Source organism: Mus musculus, chromosome 1 (assembly GCF_000001635.26).
Source record: "Mus musculus strain C57BL/6J chromosome 1, GRCm38.p6 C57BL/6J".
In the NCBI taxonomy this organism is placed as follows: Eukaryota; Metazoa; Chordata; class Mammalia; order Rodentia; family Muridae; genus Mus; species Mus musculus.
In genome coordinates this window covers 93,989,690-94,012,103 of record NC_000067.6, presented here as the reverse complement: position 1 = coordinate 94,012,103, position 22,414 = coordinate 93,989,690, and the positions used below count along the sequence as shown (strand labels likewise).

Genomic DNA, 22,414 nt, shown 5'->3' with positions numbered 1-22,414 from the left:
ATAATCGATCTAGGCTTTTTCCCCAATATAATATTTTTACTAATTATTTGAGAAATTGCCACCATGCACCCTGCCACACTCCATCTCCATTACTCCAGGTATACCCTCCCACCCGTGTTAGCATGGTCAAACTCTCAGGGCTAGTCCCTTAAAACAAACAAACACGATACTCTGGAGCTGGAAAATTGGCTCAATAGTTAAGAGCACTGATCAGAGGTCCTGAGTTCAATTTCCAGCAACCACATGGTGGCTCATAAACATCTGTAATGGGATCCGATGCCCTCTTGTGGTTTGTCTGAAGACAGCTACAGTGTACTCATTTAAATAAAAATAGATAAATCTTAAGAAAGAACAAAAATCAGTTGCTACATGTAATTCAAGTACTCAGCATCTTATGTTCTAAGTTTTCCTGAGAAAAAAGCATGTGTAAAAGAAACAATTTTCAAGAATTTCTCTCTCTCTCTCTCTCTCTCTCTCTCCCTCCCTCCCTCAATCCCCCCCCCCTTACACACACACACACACACACACACACAACTACAGGAGGGTTAGGGGTATCTGTTCCAGAGTGGGACATAGAAGACCTATTAGAGAGACCATAATTATATGAGGCAATGTCAAGTGTTCAGTGTATATGGGTGAAAGACAGAGACAATTTAATTGACCTGTGTGATTGTGTGTGACAACTGGATCTTTCTTTGTTCCTGAGTCTTCCCTAGAAATGAAGGTTTCAGGAAGGTTGGGGTCACGGCTCAGTGTCAGGTCACTTGCCTAGCACACTTGAGGTCCTGGGTTCAACCCCCAGAACTGACAAAAAGAAAAAGAAAAAAATTAAGGATACTAAGAATGAAAAGTTCTAACTAAGGAGCTGGAGACATGGCTCAGAGGTAAGAAAACTTCTTCATGATGGGACTCTGGCCAGCTCCAGCAAGGCGAGCACAGCTATGGCAGGCCTTGATCTCCTCCTGCATCCTCTCGGCCCTGCTAACACACTTAAAGCTAGCCACCAAGGTCATTTGTCCACTTCCTCCTCCTGAGGCTAACTACCAAGGTCCAACTATCAAAGCATTGAAGTCCAGCAATCAAAAGCCCCCTTTGGTTCGCCTAATTAACATGCTCAATTAAAATTAAACACCTCATCCTAACACAGGGTTTCCCTTTAATCCTAACTGCCATTTTCCTATGGGCCACATCTGTCTTCTCTCTATCCAGAGGCAGTCCTCTGTCCCACTCTGGGACAGATACCCCTAACCCTCCCATCTTTGTCCATTATCCATATCCTCTGTTCCTCTAGGGCAAATAAATCTCCTTCATGCTGAGAACTTGGTCTGAGAACATGGTGTTCGGGGTCTTTTTCTTTCACTTCTCTTCCAGAGGACTCAAGTTTATTAAGAGCATTTTGGTCTAAATTCAGTAATTTGTATTTTTGTTTGATTGGTCTTTTAGCTTTGTTTGTGGTTTTTTGTCTTGTTTTGAGACAGGGTCATACTTTGTAGCCTGGTTGTCCTGGAACTCACTATGTAGTTCAGGCTGGCCTTGAAGTCAGAGATCTGTTTGCCTCTACCTCCCCAATGCCAGGATTAAAGGTCTGAGCCAGCATCCCTGGCATTCTGAATACCTCTGTTCAGTTTGGGAGAGCCAATTCTCAATTTACAGTGTTCTTTTGTGTTGACAAACTCATTGTACTCTCTCTAAAATTACAAAAAGTTACTTTTTTCTTTAACAATACTTTTCATATTAAATTGATGTCCAAAGGAGCATAGGATGTCTTTTCTGTGGCCTTGGACACAGAAGAAAAGCCTCCACCAAAACTCAACAAGCAAGGCTCAGGCAGACAGTCTGGGCTGAGTATGTGAGAGTGGCTTCTTTTCCCAACACCTCAGGCACCCTATTTGAGTACCCCAGGGAATCAGGTACCTCATCCTGAGAGCTGGGTGCTAGATACTTAGTATCTCTCCATGTATGACTAAGAGAGGCACCCAAAAGATGATCCCTGAGATTATACACAACATGGTTTCCAAGGCAACCAAAGGTACCTGAGCCTCTCAGAGAACCTGTGGCAAGTCAGGCACTTTCTCCTTCAGGACTGTTCAACAGGAAGCTAAAAAGTAGACTGTGTGTGTGCTCAGGCTAACCAACAACGTTCACAACTCTCAGTCTGCACTGTTCTTCGTAAAATGTAAGGCTGCCTACTCATCCCGTCACTCCCTGGCCCACGTCTGAGCCTCCGAACCCTGTACAAGCATGGCATTGTCACCGGTGCTGAACCAATGTGGCTACAAAATCCCAGGGAACCATTCTAGGTCTCTTCTTGGATCCACAGGCCCGATGTCTATGCTCCGGTGTTTCCCCTGGGCTGATGTTCACCTGGTGGGCTGCTTAGACTGTCTCTGTGAAATAATTTAAGGGCACAAGCATTCTTGCCTGTCCATGTCTCTACAGTGGGTGGATTCAGATATGGAACAGCTGTGCGTGTTGTCTTAGGTGGAAGGCCCTCTCCCCAGAGATGGAGACGGATGGGCATCTTCACAGTTTCACTTTGGAAAGGTAGGCTGGGAAGAGAGGGTCACTTAGCCAAACCCTACTTTTTCAGGAATGGGATATCCTTGGGAGTCTTGTCGGGAAACTGCAGAGAGTACATATGGGCCATGTGCTGGAGCTCGGGCATCGCCATTCTCTGACAGATATGCAGTGTGGTGGTGTCCAGACCATGCCTAAGTTTGTAGCCCAGAATTTTAGCCTTTCCACTCTGGTAAGGGCGCAGATTTCGGTCATCTATGTGTGTCAGGTTCTTGGGCTCTGGATCCTGAAGACACAGGGCCATGAGCTCGCGCTGCCTCTCCCGCAGCTGCTCCACCTCTTCTGTGAGCTGGCGTGGGCTTAGCTCCGCATGCAGCTGGGTCCAAAACGTGCGATTGAAATGCTGGTAGAGCTGCCAGTCCAGCGCACACCAGTGCTGGACACGCTCCTGGCTCTCAGGCGTCAGGTGGGAGACAGTGCTCTGGCTGCGCACGTTCAGCTTGAAGGACACGACATCATCCAGCTGCCAGCGCAGCCTTCTGCGCAGCAGCACCATAGACTCATCGAAGTAGTCTGCAATGAGCACCAGATGGAATCGCTGCTCCACCTCCGCAAGGCATTTGCGAACATAGTCCTTGTCTGCTGGGGCGTTGTTGTCAAAGCCAAAATCAAACCACATGTTGTTTTTCGCATAGACATTTTCCAGGCTCACACTAGCTTTGTAGTACTTCCACGGATCTGCCAGGAATTCGTCCAGGCTCTTGGCTCTCTGGAAGGCAGGTGCATAGTCCTTATAGTAGATGAAGGAGGACTCCAGCTGGAAAACTGGGTTCCGGAGGATGGAGAAGTAGAAAGTGTCCCTGGGCATGACTTTCTGCACCTGTTTGGAGAAGAAGTAGGTGGGACTAAAGACGCTGTTGGACGGACTGTGCAGCTGCCCACGAAGCCTCACCTCGCACCTGTCCCAGCTCCCTCAACAGAGCTGGAGCCTCATTCCTACACCAAGGGAGCAAGTGCCAAGGTTGAGGGGGCAACAAAAGCCCAGTATGTTCTTCCAGAACCAGAAATTCAGGGATGTGAGAGAGGGTTGGGATGCCCTCAGGAAGACAGCCTTGGGGCTATGTGTCTCATGCCAAGAGCAATTGCAGGCCATTGGCAACCTAAACAGAATGGTCTGACAGGGTCTACAGGCCACCCCATGCCAACCCCACCCCTGGGAGCCCCATAGTTACACCCACAGACCCAAGCACTACAGCTCTAGCCCCACCCCACCACCGTGTTTCTCACCTCAGGATAGTTGAACCGAAGGTGGTTGCACATGATGTTAAAGTGATGCTGCAGGTGGGCATCCTGCTTCAGGCCCTCCACATACCGTGTCACAAAAAGCCAGGGGTAACCCAGATGGACTCTAGAGCCCTCGGGCAGCGCTGTGGATAGGTTGTGAGACTCTGAGAAGCGGTAGAGGATGTTGAGGATTGTACTGCTGGCTGTCTTGTGCGTTTTGAGGAACATGATGTTTGTGACCGGTGGTTCCTGGACCTTGTCCCTGAATGGAAGAGTACAGCGAGCATATCATCAGTAACAGAGCCACAAGCCTTCAACAGCACCCCCAAGGAGTACCCCTTGACATGGGTCCTTATTCTATTTCCTCTCGCCATCTCACAGCACTGTGTCCCCAGCCCAGCCCTGCCACTCTGTAGTCTTTCAGTCCAAGGGGATTCTCTGTGACTGATACAATTTCCCCTCATAGCAAGATGTTCTCCACAGCTATACTGTCTGTTCCCGTGCCAGGCATGGGATACCTCAGACCCCAAGAATCACCCTTGGATCCAAAATCTGCTGTCTGTCTCCCAGCGAACCCTGTGTGGCAGTGACTCTGTGACCTCAGCCAAGGTCAGCCTAAGACATGCTGGGATGGACTCGGATGCCTGGATCACCAGCCATACTCCTGTCTTAATGTAAGCCAGCAAATTTAGCAAGGATGGTAAGAGCAGGATCCAGTGGACCTTGGGACACAGCATTTTCTCAGAGGACAGTTTACCCCTCCTTATACAAACCTAACCAGGGGAGACATGAAGGAGAAGAAACTGAGACCCTCCCAGAATCCTGAAGGAAACACTGACTTGGGAGGCAGTTGGTTGTGCATAGATGGCCACCCCCTGGATGATGTAGTCTTGGCAGGCAGGGGGAGAGAATGTTCTGGAGTCTGGTGACAATGGAGCACAGTCATGACCTTACCACCTGGAAGTCATACTAGAAGCCAGGCCATCTTTGTAGGCCAGAAGGTAGCCTTCCCAAGGCTCCTACTATATACCTTGTTCTTCTCACTTCCCTTCCCAGTCAAGGCTGGACAGGACAGGCCTGTTCCCCAGAGTCCCCTAATAAGCCTTCCTCTTCAATTCAAGAGACGGGCCCAAGACAAGCATAGCTCACTACCCTCTCCTAGAGAGGACAGTGATGCTCAGAAAGGAAGTGAGTGCTTGTGTGCATTAAGCAGGTAGGACAGGGTCCTAGTACTGAGCTTGGGGCTGCAAGGGACGAGCTCGGCCCCCAAGAGCATAACACATCTGCACAGGACTTACGGTATAAGTAGTCTGAAGTCCACATGCAGGAAAACAACCAGCAGGAACACGGCCAGGACCAGGAACCAGAGTGCCACCTGGAAGGACCTGTGGGCAGTACCTGCTTAGTGCCACTTGGATACAAAGTCCCATAACTGCTCAGCAAGGAGCCCTGTGATAACTGGTAATAAGCCCAGAGCAGGGTGACCCAGGCCTGCTTGTCTCAGAACCTGGAGCACCTCGGGCCGGGGTCATACAAGCCCTCCCAAGCCTCTGAGCTGCAGAGGAAAGACTGAAGAATAGACATATGTGCTGAGCCCCATAGTAATGCCCCAGCCCCCAATAGAAAAACAGTTTGAAATGAGCCTTGGAATATGATAGTGTCCTACTAAGGACACAAATGGGAACATTGGGGATTAGGATCCTGATGAGAAAACAAGCACCAAGCTTCCTTCCTCACCACACCCAACTTCACCCTGTGAGGACAAAGAGAGGTGCTGTCTTCAAGCCCTGGAGAGATCCAGCCCCAGGAATGCACACATTCACACATGCTCACAAACACACACCACTCTCACTCTCACGTACTGACAGAACACAGTCACACATGGACACTTACACACACACACATGCACATGCACACACACACACACACACACTCCCTTCTTTCTCACAGACTCTAGCTTCCACAGTACTGAAAGGAACTGCTCTTGCTTAAGCCTCCCTGTGTGGGAGGTGTTAGGTCAGGCAGCTGGCTGACAAGTAGACATCCTGAGACAGAGTGTGCTGCCATTCCACCTGCTGAAGCAAAAGCAGAAGCCTTTCAGGGGATTTGCTGCTGCTGTGCATCTGTCCCTGGCTCAAGCCAAGCCATAGTGAAAAGCATCATGGGATGTTAGAGCTGCCAAGAGGGCAGGGCTCCTCAGCTGCCTATTTCATAGCCCAGGTTAATATGGGACACGGAGCCAACACAGGAGGCACAGCCACTCTGGCTGAGGGCACCCTCCACCTGTGGTAAAGTACAATAAAACCATGTTTTCCTTGTAGCTGGCCTTTGCTAATTTGTGAGTTCTTCTTTTTCCAACCCTTTATCCCCCCACCCTGTTTTCTGCCCCATTACTAGATAAGGAAGAAAGGAGGGAGGGAGTGAGGTTGGGAGTGAGCTTGGGAGGGAGGGAGGGAGGGAGGGAGGAAGGGAGGGAGGGAGGGAGGGAGGGAGGGAGGGAGGGAGGGAAAGAGAGAGAAAGAGAAGAAAGAGAAATCTATGAATCTAATTTCCTTCTTGTCTCTTCTTTGCTTCTCTTTGCTACTTTGTGTGTTCTTCCTTTCCCCACACTCAGTCCACCCTCCCCTCACCCTGATCAATACATAGGGGAGAAAAGAGAATAGAGAGCAAAGAAAGATCTCTGAATCTAACTTCTTGTTTCTTCTTTGAACACCACTACTAACAAACCACAAAGAACCCCCCAAATGATCAACAACCACCGACCAGCTTATGAGACCCTAGTATTTATATACCCTTTGAAAATTTTCCATTATTCCAAAGGTCACACAATCGCGAAAACTATCTGCTGCTGGCAAAACAATGCCTCTGCTAGGGCACAAGGAACATCGTAGTCAGCAGCAGTGGACAGTCTGAAGCAGCTCCATACTCCACCTCTGGGATTAACACTTGCACTGGGATTCTGTTACTTTTTCTGTGTTGTAGTTGGGGTGTTTGTTTGTTTGTTTGTTTGTTTTTTAAAAAACAACATTCCAGAATTATCCCTTCCTGGCCTGGGAGATCTAGGGTTTTGGTTGGTTTCCTGCCTCCTTGAGCATTCCCGGCTGTAGACTAAGAGTCTACATTCACCAACACAATGAGTGGCTCTAGCTTTCCAGTGAGCAGCCAGTGCTCTGTGAGAAGTTACCGCTCTCCAACTCCCAGGTATCCCGCTGGCTCCTCAATTTCCAACAAACACAATCGTGAGTGGATTTTTTTTTGAGCTTTCAGATAAGTTTTGTGAGGACATTTTGATAGATACTGGGAAGGGTGGGAACTCCTCCTGAGATGACTGTGCCCCATGCACCAGGTGACATAAGAACAGATGGTGCCCACAGTTTAAGTAGAGAACTGGGGGGCTGAAGAGATAGCTCAGTGGTTAACAGCACTGGCCACTTGTTCTTCCAGTAGGTTCTGAGTTCAAGTCCCATCAACCACGTGGTGGCTCATAGTCATCTGTAAAGGGATCCGATACCCTCTTCTGGTGTGTCTGAAGACAGCTACAGTGTGCTCATATAAATGAAATAAAGAAATCTTTCTTAAAAAGAGGACAACTGAACAGATTTGGATTATAGTTCTCTGAGACCTCTGTCCAGCACCTGTCTGGGCCTGGATACCCTCCTTTGGCTTTGCTGAAGACTATGTGATTCTAGGATGCTCAACCAGGGAGTCTATAGGAAATGCTTGGTCACAGTTACTACGTCTAGAGCAAACAAGTGTATCACCCATCCCAAGACCACCTGGCCACCTCTCCACCAATGCATTCTTTCAGAGCAGCCTCATGGTAGCTGGCAGGGAGAGACTCTGTAACAGCATTTTCTCTAAGCTATATGTGAAAACCCATTAATATCCTATGGCTTGTGGGTCCAAACTTTTGTTTGGAGGAGGTAGAAAATATTTAGGGCCAGGCTGGCTAATTAAAATACTTAGTCCCTTCTCTAAAGCCAGAATATGCTTGGCAAGGCCTGTGATGTCTTGGGGAAATTTCTGTTTCAGATCCTGGGAACTCGATTTTTCCCCTCCATGAAGGCTGTGGTACTTGGTCTCCATGTCACTGAGTGCTGAACTATGGCTTTTGGTGCACTTGAGATATCCAGTGTTCCCTATTTTACAGCATGACTTGATCATTTCTTGCTGACTTCGTCCCAATACATGATAGCCTTTTGCTGACTCTGTCCAAATACCTCCTTGCAAATGGTAAATAAGATGCTTGATTGTCATAACCTATCCATTTATACAAGACCTCTTACTCCCAACTTTCCTACCTTTTTTTTTCTTTTTAATTTTCTCATCCCCAGTCATTCCTCTCAAAGATTTGTCCCTGAAGAAAAAAAATGACCTTCTGGTGTAGGTCAGAAAGGAAGGAGAGGGGATAACAGGGCCAAAACCTTGCCAGGCTGAGCTTGCATACAAAGCAGGAGCTGGAAAGGCAGGACATTCCACAGGCCAGAATGGGATGCTGGCATGGATAAAAAGAAGCAGTGCTTTACTAAGCCGCTGCCTATCTACCCAGGGAAGTGGTGGATCTCATCCCACAGGACACGGTTCCTCCAATCATGTCGTCAACAAGAGTTTTCTGTCCTAGCTTCCCTGGCATTTACTTAGGTTTGTTAGCTTTTCTTACCATTGTAGACAAAACACTTATCTATGTTCCCCTTCCAAATGCTCATTGCTAGAGCTTTCCTGGGTACCGGCTAGTCTCTGTTCTTTTCTTACCAGGACATTTAGGACAGTAGCCACAGAAACAGATGACACACATCCTAGCTGGCTCCAACTCAAGGCTCTAGGCTGAGTACCTTTTCTGAGCTGTTTACAACAGTAACATCTGCTGCCCATGTTTCAGGCTGATGGGTCACAATGGCCAAAGTTCAAAGTGGGTGTGTGGAAAAACAGTTGGCAATCTTCTGTACTGTGGGAATCATGAGTTGTTCTTCACCCCTAAAACTTTGTCTCCCAACCAAGCAAGGCCAATCAGACCCTAGAATCCCACACCATATATGGGGCTGCAAAACACTCTTGGCTGCCACTACAAGGCTTTGGTCAATGCACGAGTCCTGCCCGCCACTGGCTTCCAAACCCTGGTCTTTGTAAGATTGTTGACCCACCGAGCTCATCTTCTACTTTCTTAGCCCAGGCCTAGAGTCATCCATGTCTCTAAGGAACACTGGGCACCTCTGATGGGAAACAGTCATTAGGGACTCTAGTGTGGGGGCTAAGGATGCTTGCTCCTCCAAGAAGGCTACATTTTCCAGGTCTTATGCATGGACTAAGATGGGGCTCCACCTACGGCAGAAACCCTCTTGAGGCTGCACCTACATATATAATTCAGAAACTACAGCTACTAACTGAGCTTCTTCCAGTCATATTGTCTCCTGTCCTCCCCACTCATAGAGTAGACCCCAAACACATAAGCCATAGTACACGTGTGCATCCCATAATAGCAGGCAACATAAAATCCCTCAGTACCCTGTGGGGGTTGGACCAGGAAGTGGCAGTATTAGGAGGTGTGGCCTTGTTGGAGGAACTGTGTCACTGTGGGGGTGGGCAATGAGAATTTTCTCCTAACCATGTGAGAGCCAGTGTTCTCCTAGTGGCCTTCAGATGAAAGTTCAGACATCGAATGCTCAGCTCAGCCTGCACCATGCCTGCCTGGATGCTGCCAGGCTCCAACCTTGATGATACTGGATTGAACCTCTGAACCTGTAAGTCAGTCCGAATTAAATGTTGTCCTTATAAGAGTTGCCTCAGTCATGGTGTCTGTTCACAGCAGTACAATCCTAACTAAGACATACCCCAATGTAGCACCACTACCCACTGCAACTCCACAGTGCCATTCAAAGTTCTACCCTAGCTAGGATGGGACATGTCACCTCTGATGTGTGTCAGTCATGTCCCCACCACACTCCCTGAAAGTCTGTATAGACAAAGAGCTCAGGAGCTCCTCAGAGGAGATGCCTTGGTCCCTCTGTGGAATGAAGGAATCAAATATGCATCACAGTCCCTATGAAATGAAGGACTGAAATGGGAATCACAGCTGCAGAGGATACACTCAGTTTCCGGGTGACCTCTCTCCAGGATGAACAGTGTTGACACAGAGGAGGTTGAAAAACAGAAGACGGAAATGATGTTGTAGAATGTCTACTGAACACATGTCATTGAGTTAGAGGCCATGAGTCTTCCCATTACCTACCTAGGCTTCACCCCATGTCACTATGGTTAGCACTCCCTGGGGAGGTGACTGCAAAGGGCTGGACAGTTTACAGCCTTCTGTACTTAGAATAATATCCCCACCTGATAAGAACAGTGCAGAACATGGCCAAAGGATAGCTCACCTTCTTCTCTTCCCTGACATCCTTTTATTCTTCTACATAAAAATCCTTCCTTAAACATGCTGTCTCTTACTGGCCTCCTCTCAGATCCATAAAATTTCAACACACACTAACCATCTGTCTTACGGCTTTTCAGGAATGAGTCTTTACAGGGACAGTTCTAATACCAAGTCAGGATCCAGGGCTCCCAAATCACAAGCTGAAAAGCCCACCAGTTTGCCTCTGACTCAACACAGCCCACAACCCTCCACACATCCTCCCTGCCTGAACAGGGGGACCAGGGCAGCCATAGTCCAAGACCCTGCCTGCACCCAGCCCATCCTCTGCATGAGGACAAACAGAAGCTTGAATTTTAAAAATGAATCTTGATTCTTATGTAAAGAAAGAGAAAGAACTCTTTCCTTCTTTCTTACAGCATTGACTTAAGAACTTCGCACTGTGAGCCGGGGAGTGGCAGTGCACACCTTTAATCCCCACACTGGGGAGGCCGAGGCAGGCGTATCTGTGAGTTTCAAGCCAGCCTGAGCTCCAGGACATCCAGGGCTGCATAGAGAAACCCCACCCCACCCACCCCCCCAAAAAAAACTAGCAACAACAAAAACAAAAACAAAACCATTTCCACTTTGAATCCCTTCGCCATCCTTTCAAGATGGATGCAAACATTACTAAATACTTCACAAGCCATCTGCCAGCTTCTCAAATCATGGCACTATGGAATCAGGGTGTCTCCCTAAATATATTTGTAACATAAGACCATCTGGCTTTTGGCTCCAAGTCACAAACCAACCTCGAGCTTCAAAATATGAGAGACAATTATTTTTCCTTTAAAAGTTTCAATACATTTGTTTGTTTGTTTGTTTGTTTGTTTGTTTTACATATGTGTGCTTGATCATGTGTATATTGCATGCATGCATGCTATGACATGCATGTGAAAGCTCAGGGGACAGTTTGTAAAAGTCAGTTCTCTCCTTCCACCACAAGTGTTCTAGGAACTAAACTCAGGTTGGTAGGCTGGCCAGCAAGCATGTTCACCTGCTAATTTTTCTATAGAAGGAGCCAGTTAACTTGTGAGGCTGGATGCCTCATTTACCAGCTGGATCTTTGATGACCTCAGGGAGATAATGGTACTGTTGAGTCTTCTTGTCTAAGGACCAAGGACTGTGCATGTCAAGAACATGAGTGGAAAGGGGCACCTTTCCCTTGATTCCCAAGCATCCCCAATGTGGACACTAACTTCCATGCCCAGGCAGTCCCAGGCTTTTGTCTATTTTGCCCTTAGATGGAAGCTATAACCTAAGGTCTTTGCCTAGAACCTTGTCCCCTGATATACATCCAAGGCCTCCAACTCCACTTCTTCCATGCCTTGAGTGATTCACACAGGTCCTAGAATCAAGGGGCTTCCACAATGGAGGGGACACAGGAATGGGAACCCACCCCTCCTCTGCTTGAAATGGTCACAGGGGCAGTATAAAGGGATCTTCTGACCCAGTTATCAACTACCAAGAAAGGTACAGAGCCCATCTGGACATCAGAGATGACGCCCTATCTGCCACTAAGCTCAACTCAGGCTGGTCGTTTAATACACACATTAGCCAGGGCAGAGGAGGGAGGCAGGTGGAGTGTTTGCTTCCTGGTGAAAGCAGTCCCTAGAATGTTCCAGTTCCCTTCCCCAGTGTAGCTGTGAGGCTCTTGTGAGCTACCAAGAAAAACAACACTTTCTGATGAATGGCCCCAGGCCTAACCATCAAGTCTCTTTACCCAAGCACCTGGTCCTACCCCCTCACCCCACTCTGCCTTTACTGCAGAACCTGCAAAAAGCTGAGGCCACAACTCTCATAGATCCCAACATAATTTAGAGAGAAACAGTCGTCACTGCACCTGTCTGCCAAGTGCAACCCCTGCTGATGGCCAAGCACTGTGCAACACAGATTATTCCTGGTAGCAGCAAATGGTTCGTGGTCCTGGAAATATTACAAAACTTGTACCATTCTTCCAATCTGGACCACCTAGAAACTCGGGTAGTAAACCTTACCCAGACTGAGATACCCAGAAAGGAGGCAAGAAGCAAAGCTACTTGTAAGAAAGCATGCACCATGCTCCTTCCCACATGCCCACACCTCTGCCCCCCAACTGTGGCACCTCTCCTCCACCCTCCACTTATCCACTTTGGGGATAGTCCTAGAGGGCAGCCTGTCAGTCCCGTGGCCTCCTGCCATGCTAGTCAATGGGTAACTTGACCTATACCTACTCATATAGGAGGTAAGTCCAACTTAGGAACCACCCGGAAACTCAGAGCAAGTATCACTAGCCAGTGATCCAGCAGGATGGCTGTGCCCGGATCAGAGAGTTTCATGTGCTACCTCCCAAAAGGTAGGCAGGCAGATGATGTACAGTACTAACCGTTCCTGAAATCCTCTTTCTGTTAGTTTCTTGCAACGGGTGTTTGGTTCACAAATGACCTGGAAACTCCACAAGTTGCAACTCCTATCACAAAGGATTCTATACCACCCTCCCCTCCATGTCCCCTCCCATTCCCCAGACATGGCAGCACTCCAGTCAGCCAGGCAGTTTCTATGGACACTGGTCTACAATAGGTCAGGTGACCTCTACAAGCAAAACAGTGTGCCATCTAATTGGGAACTGGCCAGGACCTGATTGAATCATGAGGCAGACTTTTTTTTTTAGGATTCCTGACAGAAAGAGCCCTTCCCAGGCAGTGTCCAGTCAACATGGCCCATAAAAAGATAGAATGGTCAACAATGGAGCTCTCCCTTGGGCAGAAAACTGGCTTCCATTCTTCCTTCCTTCCTTCCTTCCTTCCTTCCTTCCTTCCTTCCTTCCTTCCTCTCTCCCTCCCTCCCTCCCTCCCTTCCTTCCTTCATGTTTGTTTGTTTGTTTGATTTTGAGAGACTCTCTGTAGCTCTGGCTGTCCTGAAAATTGTTTGTGATGAGAATTTTGCATATGAATCAGCAGTTAAGAGCACTAACTGTTCTTCCAGAGGTCCTGAGTTCAATTCCCAGGAACCACAACCATCTGCAATGGGATCTGAGACCATCTTCTGGTGTGCCTGAAGACAGCTATAGTATACTCATATACATAAAACAAACAAATCTCTAAAAAGACATAGAACTATTATAAGAATGTTTTGTTTTAACCCCAGGTGTGGGATGTGGGGCAGCTTCAGATTGTCCACAGCAGCTGACTACCATTTGCCTCCTGCGCTGGCAGAGGCATGGTTTTGCCAGCTGCAGATAGTTTCAGCAACTGTGTGACATTTGGAATTCTGGGGACTTTTCAGAGGTTATATACATGTTAGGGCCCCATGAGAGGTTGTCTGTGGTTTGTTAAGTAGTCACACATAAGGAAGAAGCATGAAGAAATTTAGAGATCCTGACCTCAAATATCAAAGTTGTGCCAAGGAATTCAATGTCCTGATCAGCAGAAAGTAGTCTAATGATAACGTCCACCACCACCCCTTTCCCCTCTATCCCTTTTTCTCTCCTATCTGGTGTCAGGGAATTGAAAAGGTGCAATAAGGGCAGAGAAGGATGGAAGAAAGAAACAAAATAGCCAAAAGTTGGGTTACAGTTGCTGTGTGGTCCAGGCTGGTTTCAAAATCAGAGAGATCTGCCCATTTCTGCCTCCCCAGTGCTGAGGTTAAAGGAATACACTACCACACTCAGCAGGCACTTTCACTATTTATTTGCTTGGTTGTTTAATTATTGAAATGGGATCTCACTTGTAACTGCGGCTAGCTTTGAATTCACAAGAGATCTTCCTGCTTATGCGGCCTCAGTGCTAGGATTAAAGGCATTGTCCTGTAAAGGCTTCCTCAGAGAATAGAACATGCCATCTTGTGGGAAGCTCCTTCAGCTGGCAGATAAACAACTCAAAATACCTTCAGAAGTCCCTGAAATTGAGCAGATTCAATAAACACCACTACCTCACCTCCAGAGTAAGCAATAAAAGATGAGGGTCTCCCTGGATCTTTAAGACTGAGACCAGAACAAGTACCTAGAAGAGGTTTAGATCAACTGAGGCACCTGGAAAGGACAGTCTCCAAACTGCTGAGCTGCCTACAGGCTGAGCTGCAGGTTTGCAGATCTGTGAGCTGTCACCCATGCTCTGGGATGGGCTTTGGTGATTCAGCTAACTTTGAATCATTTCTGCTCCTTTAAGTAACCTCTCACCCACACTCCTGTAAGTAACCCCAATGAAACTCATTTTTCGCCAAATTGGACTTTAGTGGTATCTGTGCTTTGGTTTCTCTTGGGTTCCCTATCTGGGGTGAGTAGATAATGTAAGTTTTGTCTCCCCAGGGAAAAAGTTTTCACACATCAGACATATGCCACCACACTCAGCCTCAGTTCTCATCTCTCCCACCCTCTTTGGTCAACGTGGTGGACACCAGCAAACTATACCTAAGCTTCCTTACTTTACCCATTCCTCTGAAAACCTGGCCTCCAGACTGGGATACAATAGCTAGACTTAAGTGACATCTGACCACAGGGACACACAGAATCCATGCCCACAACTTTATATGCCCCAGTACAGGAAAATGCCAGGGCCAAAAAGGGGGAGTGGGTGGGTAGGGGATTAGGGGGGTGGGTATGGGGGACCTTTGGGATAGCATTGAAAATGTAAATGAGGAAAATACCTACTTAAAAAAAAAAAAAAAAGAATCCATGCCCACATCGACCTCCCATGGAAACCACTCACAAGGTCACACAGACCCCCCCATGGGCAGCTCTGTCCCTGAGAGAGACTTCCCTTGAACTCAGTGCTCTAAAACACAGGTTTTCATCAAGCTTTCCACCATCAGACTAGGGGCCGAAGAGGCAACAGGAACCTGGCTGGTATGGAATGCCCCTAAGCTAAGGGCAGCCCTGAAGTTTACAGAGGTCTGTGCTTTGACCGTCACTAACCAGAAAACCTCTGAGCCTATCTATTCTTTATAATATTCCAACAATACCCCTGAGAAGGGAAGGGTAGATAATTCAGGGCAGAGGCCAACCTTCTCTCTATGGCTGTGAACAAGGACAAGTCTGTTAGGGCCTCAGAGCCCAGACATTCTTATAAAAACAGGGTCCCAGTCATGAGCCAGGACCAAATCACTGAACCAAGCCAGTAAGCCCCTGATCCCAGTGCCCCCACCAAAAAATCTTCAGCCCAAATAGTCCAGGAAATTCTGATACCTCTGTGCTGGGGTGGAACTTTCTTGCGGGCTTTCCAAACTCCAAAAGGCTCTCCTGTCCCAAGTGAAACTGGGCTTGAGGTATAATTCTATGGTTGAGTGCTGCTTCAGCCACAGACTGAAGGGCAAACCCCTGGGTTAATCCTCAGCATCACAAACATTAAGAGGCTGAAACAAAATCTAAAAAGATTGATTTCAAAGAAACATGAGCACTAATTCCCCAAATCCAAGCCAACTTCCTTTCAAAACAAATACGGTCAACATGTTTTGCCAGCTTCTTGAACTATTCTAGAAGGCAGGCAAGTGCCCCCCTCGGCTGGCCACCCAGAGCCGCCTTACCTCTGTGTGCCTCTCAGGATGGACATTATCCTGCCTCAGAGCCGCCAGGAGATGGACAGGGAAGTGCCAGTCAAGACCTTCCACTTCCTTGACTACAAGAGAGCCAGTTTTCAGCATGCCAGATGGGGCATAGGTTCAGTGAAAACTGAACTTAAATCCCTAGGAAGCTTACCTACTGGCTCAGGTGTGGTGCCCAATGCCCCACCCTCTACCACCCTCTACCCTCCACCCCTAACACACACACACACATAGCACACACCAGTGATCTAGCTTAACTGTTGAATCCTAATGAGAAATGAGACCTCCTCAAGGCTCAGAAGGGACAGCTGGCCCTTCACTCACCTCCCCTTCCTATATCACCAGGTGGGCAGAGCCCTGACAGCTGGAATGTCTGAGCCATGAAGATTTCCTTGGTCAAGTCAGACTTTCTTTCTCCTCACCGTCCATGTAAGCCCTCTCAGAGAGGTCTTGGAGGGAGTGGCTCCAGATGGACCTATGAGGAATCCACAGATTTCCTAATTTTTGTGCCTAATAGCAATTTGAGGGCAGGCCAATAGTTCTGTAGATGTGTAACTAAATGTCGGAAATACTTTCTTCAAAGCTTTATTTATACTAAGAAGGAAAAAAAAAAATTTTACAAACTTGGGATAAAAAAAGAGACCTTTGAAAAATGACAGTGATGTAAGAAATAAATACAAGAATGTATTTTTGTAGACTTTTACTGTATGAAAATTTTATTTCTAAGGAAATAAAATAAAGAGCTTTTAATCTGAATACTCTGGAGGCAGAGACAGGCAGAGCTGCGTGAGTTCAAGGCCAAGGGATACCCTGTCTGGTATAAAACGAAACGGGGGTCGGTAAGGCAGGTCAGCCAGGTCATACATAGTAAGAACCATCTCAAAGTTCCTTCCTTACTGACTGAATTAATTTAGCACTCTGAGAACTGCTGAACATAGTTAACACTGGAGAGGGCAGGTCCCACACAGATTGACAAGATGGCAGCTGACCCACACAGCCATAGCAATCCATGGTATGGCTCCCTAATCCTGTCCCTCGTGGCCAGCTCTGGTTCTTAGCTTAGGAGAAAGCCTTGATCACCGCCCTCCTTGTGTGGCTAAGACAACAGAACACTAAAATCCTTGCCTCTTTGCTTTGGCCAGTGGTATGAAGGTGGCTGTAAGCCAGGGTCGGCTGCTTGTTGGAGGACAGTACCCTGGAGTCTCTCACCACCCAGATGGCAAGGTCGACACAGGCTCCAGAGATGCTGTCTTAGTTACTGTTCCATTGCTGTGAAGAGACACCTTATGTGATAAGGGCGACTTATGAAAGAAATCATTTAAGCAGGGCGCTGCTGGTGCACAATTTTAATCTCAGCACTCCAGAGGCAGAGGCAGGTGGGTCTCTGTGAGATTGAGGCCAGCCTGGTCTACAAATCAAGTTCAAAGACAGCCAGGACTGTTACACAGAGAAACCTTATCTCAAAAACAAACAACAACAACAGAGAGACAGACAGACAGACAGTCAGACAAACAGAATATTTAATGAGGGACTTGCTTACAGTTCAGAGGGTTAGTCCATGGTCATCATGGTGGGAAACATGGCCACAAGTAGACAAGCAGACAGGCGCTGTGCTTGAGCAGCAGCTGTAAGCTTACATCTGATCCACAAGATGGAGGCAGAGACAGGGACGGACATACAGACAGACAGAGACAGAAACAGAAAGAGCCTGGCTTTTTGAACCTCAAAATCTACCCCAGTGACACACCTCCTCTAATAAGGCTATACCTCCTAATCTTTACCAGTTCTACCAACTGAGGTCCAAGCATTCAAATACAGGAGTCTGTGGGGAGCCATTCTCATTCAGACTTCCACATATGCCTGGGTAGATTCAGAGCCATCAGAGACTCTGAGTGAGGTAGCTGTTAGCCCCATCCACTGAGGGTCTTGCCCTCAGCATAGCAATTCCTGTTCAGCTCACCAGTGTGTCCAACTACTAAGAGATGGAGCCCACAACCAAACCCCTCCCCCAAATTGTGTTATCTCAAGAAGCAGTTGCTCAGAGCTTGTTGGCTGAGAAACTTCAGTATAGGTGTGGTGGTTTGAATAGGAATGGCCCCCGTACGATCATATATTTGAATGCTTGATCACTAGGGAACAGAGCTACTTGATAGCCATTAGGGCATGTGGCCTTGGTAGCTAAAGAATGTCACTGGGGATAGGCTTTGAGGTTTCAAATGCTCATGCCAATCTAGGGGTACTCTCTCTTCCTGCTGCCTGCTGATGCGGATGTAGAACTCTCAGCTCCCTCTCCAGCACCATGTCAGCCTGCATGCCGCCCACCATGTCTGCCTGCATGCCGCCATGCTTCTCTCTTATGAGGATAACAGACTAAGCTTCTGAATCTGTAAGCCAGACCTTGTTAATATTTTCCTTTATCAGAGTTGCAGTGGGGCTGGCAGGTTGGCTCAGCAAGTAAGAGCACTGACTGCTCTTCTGAAGGTCCAAATCCCAGCAACCACATGGTGGCTCCCAACCACCCATGATGAGATCTGACGCCCTCTTCTGGTGTGTCTGAAGACAGCAACAGTGTACTTATATATAAAATAATAAATAAATCTTAAAAAAACCAAAAGAGTTGCTGTGTTCATGGCATCATTTCATAGTAATAGAACACGGACTAAGAAAAAATAGATAAATAGAGATATCACCACTAATCAGGGCAACAAGTGACCTGGCCACGATGGATCCCAAGTCCATATAGAAAATCACCTTGGTGGTGGAGACACACTTACAGCAGGTAGAAGACGAGTTTTGTCACAGAGCACACCAGTCAGGTATCGGGGTCCCTGGAATGAGGGTCCTTAAAGCTAGGTGAGGTGGGTAAGAATTTGGCTGGGACAAACAGAAACAAACACAGAAGCAGTTTGAATCTGAGTGTATTCTGCAGCTCTCAAGCAGGGGATTTTATACATTAAAAAAAAAAAAAAAAAAAAAAAAAATTACGGGCTGGTGAGATGGCTCAGTGGGTAAGAGCACCCGACTGCTCTTCCGAAGGTCAGGAGTTCAAATCCCAGCAACCACATGGTGGCTCACAACCATCTGTAACAAGATCTGACTCCCTCTTCTGGAGTGTCTGAAGACAGCTACAGTGTACTTACATATAATAAATAAATAAATCTTTAAAAAAAAAAAAAAAAAAAAAATTACAACTCTTAAAAACTGTATCCAGCAAAATAATCACAAATACCAACAAAAGTCATTTGGCAGAGTAAAGCACAAAAATCATCCAAATGTTACAACTCTGAAACTATGTATTCAGTGAATCACAAGCAGAACAGGTAAGATCATTATTAATATAAAGCATCCAAATATAACAATTCTAAAAGGATTTATTCAGTGAGGCAGACATCCAAGGCTAGTGGCATATTTCCAAGAGCAGGTTAATAAATCCTTATGGTCACTGCTCTTAACCGCCGGGCTAACTCTCTAACCCCATATGTTCATTTTTTATTTAACATCTAATGCCTGATTTTTTAATAAATGTTTGATGCATACATTTTAACTATTTTAATTCTTTCTAATTAAGGCTTTCTTTACCATATACCAAAACCAACTGCTGATGACACATGTGTAGCTATATGAAATTTCATTGTTGGGAAAGTTTTTTGTTTATCACAACAGTTTTGTAAATTATTTAAAAAGCAAAGCATTGATTTCCCCTGGGATAAGGTCATGCTAGTGACCCCATCTCGAGGGATATAGTTTCGTACCCACTATTCTCGCTTAAGAATCTGGCCTAGGATACCCAGGAACACGTAAGTAAGAAAAGGAATAAGAGAAAACAAAACAGATAGATTGCCATGAGAACTACGGTTCAATAATTTTTCTCCAGCAAAGAGTTCCACAACCGGTTCCAGGAGAGCTTCCTGTTTTAAGGTCGATCGCTTCAGTCTGGGGAACTTGTCACACAGATCCTATTGGAGGTGGTGTGGCAGAGTTTCAACCATTTCCCAACTAGAACAGATACCAAATGAGTAATCATATTGACACTGTGGATTAAAAAGAACACTGACTTCAGGCCCACACTGTGATGGAACTTGAAGTCATAAAGAAGACAGCTGCCACACATAAGCGGTGAGAGCTGCCGATAACTTACACTGAAATCCAAAATGCCATTTCCCCAAGCCTTGAGAAAGCCAAACTGCTTCATTCATCTAATTACTCTGTGGATACAGGATTTATTTGGGTTTGTTGTTGTTGTTGTTGCTTCCTTTGTTTGGTTTTTTGTTATTTTTTTTCCCAACACAGGGCTTGTCTGACAGCCCTGGCTATCCTGGAACATGTTCTGTAGACCAGGCTGGTCTTGAACCCAGAGATCCACCTGCCACTGCCTCCCAAGCGCTGGGATTGAAGGCGTGCGCCTCCCCTGCCCATCAACAGTGATACTGGAACAGGGACTTGAAAGTACTTAGGTTTTATAAAGCATGTGTTAGGTTTACAAAGTGTTCCCCTTCCCCTCCCAGTTTTTCACGTGAGTTTTAGAGTCCTCACATCCTGGCAAACTGTCTCCTAATTATTAAACATTAAAAGTTCTGTGGTTCCTGACTTAAAAGAGAAGAAGGTAGTGGGAAGGCCTCACCTCAGTCCTTTCAACAACTTTCTTCACTGGGGTCAGGTGCTGGGCATGATTCCCTAAGGCCAGCGCGCATCTCAGAACTTAGAGGAAGTGCAAGGGGTCTGCCAAGTAGCTCTCCAGGCTAACAGTAGGTGATCTGATGGATAAGCAGTACCAGGCTGTTCTCCACCCTGTGGCTCACCTCCCCCACATTCCACTCAGAACATGGGAAGGGCTGCTTCTCTTCATGAGAGACTCTCACAGATCCTCCTGCCCAGGCTCCACATGTTCAGAGACACACAGGGTCAGAGTGGATCTTCTGTGCCTTCCCCTAAAAAAAAATCTGATGATACTTTAGTTGCTCCATAATGGCAGTGGCCCAGAAGGCAGCAGATTGCCCAGGACACATATAGTCAGGTCCCCAAACTCGCACCCTCTTCCAGGCTATGGTTCCAGTTCACTGGATTCTCTGTGGTTTACAGGGTCTAAACAGGAAGAAGATACCATCTACTTTCATGCCACTGGGAACAGACAGGACAGTATGATATGACGCTGAGCAGTGGCCCCTAGCCACAGGCTCCTCCAGAATGAGGATCTGGAAGGAGTGGCCAGCCAAACAGAAGGGGCAGTCTGCCATGACCAAGGGGCTCTACCTAGAGGCTGCCTGAGACAAAGAGATTGTGGGTTCTAGCCCCTCCCTAAGGTTTCAAAGACTCAAAGTTCAATTCCCAGCAACCGTATGGCAGCTTACAGCACCAAACACTCCTCTCTAGTGGAGCATGATCCTGCCCAGAAGACACAGCAATCCCCAACTGGTCTTCCTGTCCCATGCATTGCATAAGGACAGTTCCATCTACCTAGGGTTATGCCTTCTCTCAGACCAGCCCTGCCAATGTGATGTAGAAAGTGGCCCCTCTCAGCCAGACCCACAGCTAGCAGGAGAAGTGTGCTACCAAGGCTGATCAAACCCACTAGTTTGTTTTTCTAGTTTGTGCTGCCTGACCAGCCAGCATTGAGGCCAGGCAGATGTGACTAGAGAACAAAGGATCAATTCTTGATTTCTGGGTTTCAGAACCCAGGCCAGGGGTTGAGGACCAGGAGACTACCTGTTAAGCAGAAGGCAAGGGCAGCCAGGGGCCAGGCTGGAGTGACCTGCAGTAGGGAGGGCTCCAGTCCAGGGGATCCCTCTTATGCACCCCTTTTAGCTCAGGGTTCAATGAGAACCTGTGGGGAGCGGGTGTGGCGGCAGTCCCAAAGGCGCCAGGGACTGCAGCTAAGTCATATGACTTGCACCTGACTTCCTCATATAAGACACAAACATCTTGAGTGCTGCGCAGGTGTACCAGGATACAGGTGAATCCAATTTGGTGGAGATTTGCCCCTGCTGCCCTGATTAGCTGAAGCCTTGTGACTGGCGAGGGGGTGTGGCCTGCGGTGCGTGGATGAGAGAGAGTATAAAAGAGTGAGAGGCCCAGGGTTCGGGGGAGATATAAAAACAGGGGAGATATAAACAGGGGAGATATAAACAGGGAGATATAAACAAGGGAGAGATATAAACAAGGGAGATAAAAACAAGGGAGATATAAACAAGGGAGATATATGGAGAAAGAAGAAACAGGACTGAATAAATGTGTGCAGAAGGATCCTGTAGCAGCGTCGTTCTTCCTGGCCTGTTGAGCGCGCGCAAGAAGAACCAACAGGAGGACCTATCTGGATGCTAATGGGTTTTCCTTTTTCCAGAGTTGGAGGCAAATATTCCCACCCAGTTAAATGCACGGTACACATCCCACAAGTCTTCTGGGATGTATCCTAAAGACTCACACTGCATCCACTCCCACTGTCCCAAAGACCCACGGGCCATATAAACATAAGTGTAGCTCGCACAACTACACTGCCTGAAGACTTAAGGTCCAGCAGCCTCCCAGTCTATAGATAAATAGGAGTCCAACTTCCCAGGGCAACTGTCCCAAGGCACACCTGTCTAAAAAACAACTGGATGATCACTCACATGGAAAGACCACTGCAGTCTATAGATAAGAACATCATGGGCTGGACTATATGCACCCAGGCAGGCCATCACCCAGCACAGGCCACAGTCA

General features: G+C 47.2%; 1 protein-coding gene across 2 annotated transcripts; it reads right to left on the bottom strand.

Annotated features, from left to right (window-relative positions):
- Positions 1-564: 564 nt before the first annotated feature.
- On the bottom strand, positions 565-21,599 carry Gal3st2c (galactose-3-O-sulfotransferase 2C). 2 transcript variants are annotated; one of them, NM_001039219.3, is made up of 8 exons: positions 21,422-21,599; positions 20,340-20,658; positions 16,844-16,987; positions 16,043-16,193; positions 15,701-15,792; positions 5,100-5,186; positions 3,805-4,063; positions 565-3,397 (listed from the first exon to the last, which is right to left on the bottom strand). In NM_001039219.3, the coding sequence occupies exons 5-8, from the start codon at positions 15,724-15,726 to the stop codon at positions 2,579-2,581; spliced, it is 1,191 nt and encodes a 396-aa protein (NP_001034308.1). In that variant the 5' UTR covers positions 15,727-15,792; positions 16,043-16,193; positions 16,844-16,987; positions 20,340-20,658; positions 21,422-21,599; the 3' UTR covers positions 565-2,578. The 2 variants fall into 2 exon arrangements, with proteins under 2 accessions (NP_001034308.1, XP_006529834.1); XM_006529771.3 differs by lacking the exons at positions 16,043-16,193; positions 16,844-16,987; positions 20,340-20,658; positions 21,422-21,599 and having other exon boundaries at positions 570-3,397; positions 15,701-15,904.
- Positions 21,600-22,414: the final 815 nt, after the last annotated feature.

Excerpts from the sequence above, each read along its gene's own strand:
- Gal3st2c (NM_001039219.3), bottom strand. The coding sequence starts at position 15,726 with ATGTCCATCCTGAGAGGCACACAGAG. Across the intron at positions 4,064-5,099 it reads GACTTCAGACTACTTATACC|GGACAAGGTCCAGGAACCAC; the intron begins GTAAGTCCTGTG and ends TCTTCCATTCAG. Across the intron at positions 3,398-3,804 it reads TTCGGTTCAACTATCCTGAG|GTGCAGAAAGTCATGCCCAG; the intron begins GTGAGAAACACG and ends TTCTCCAAACAG.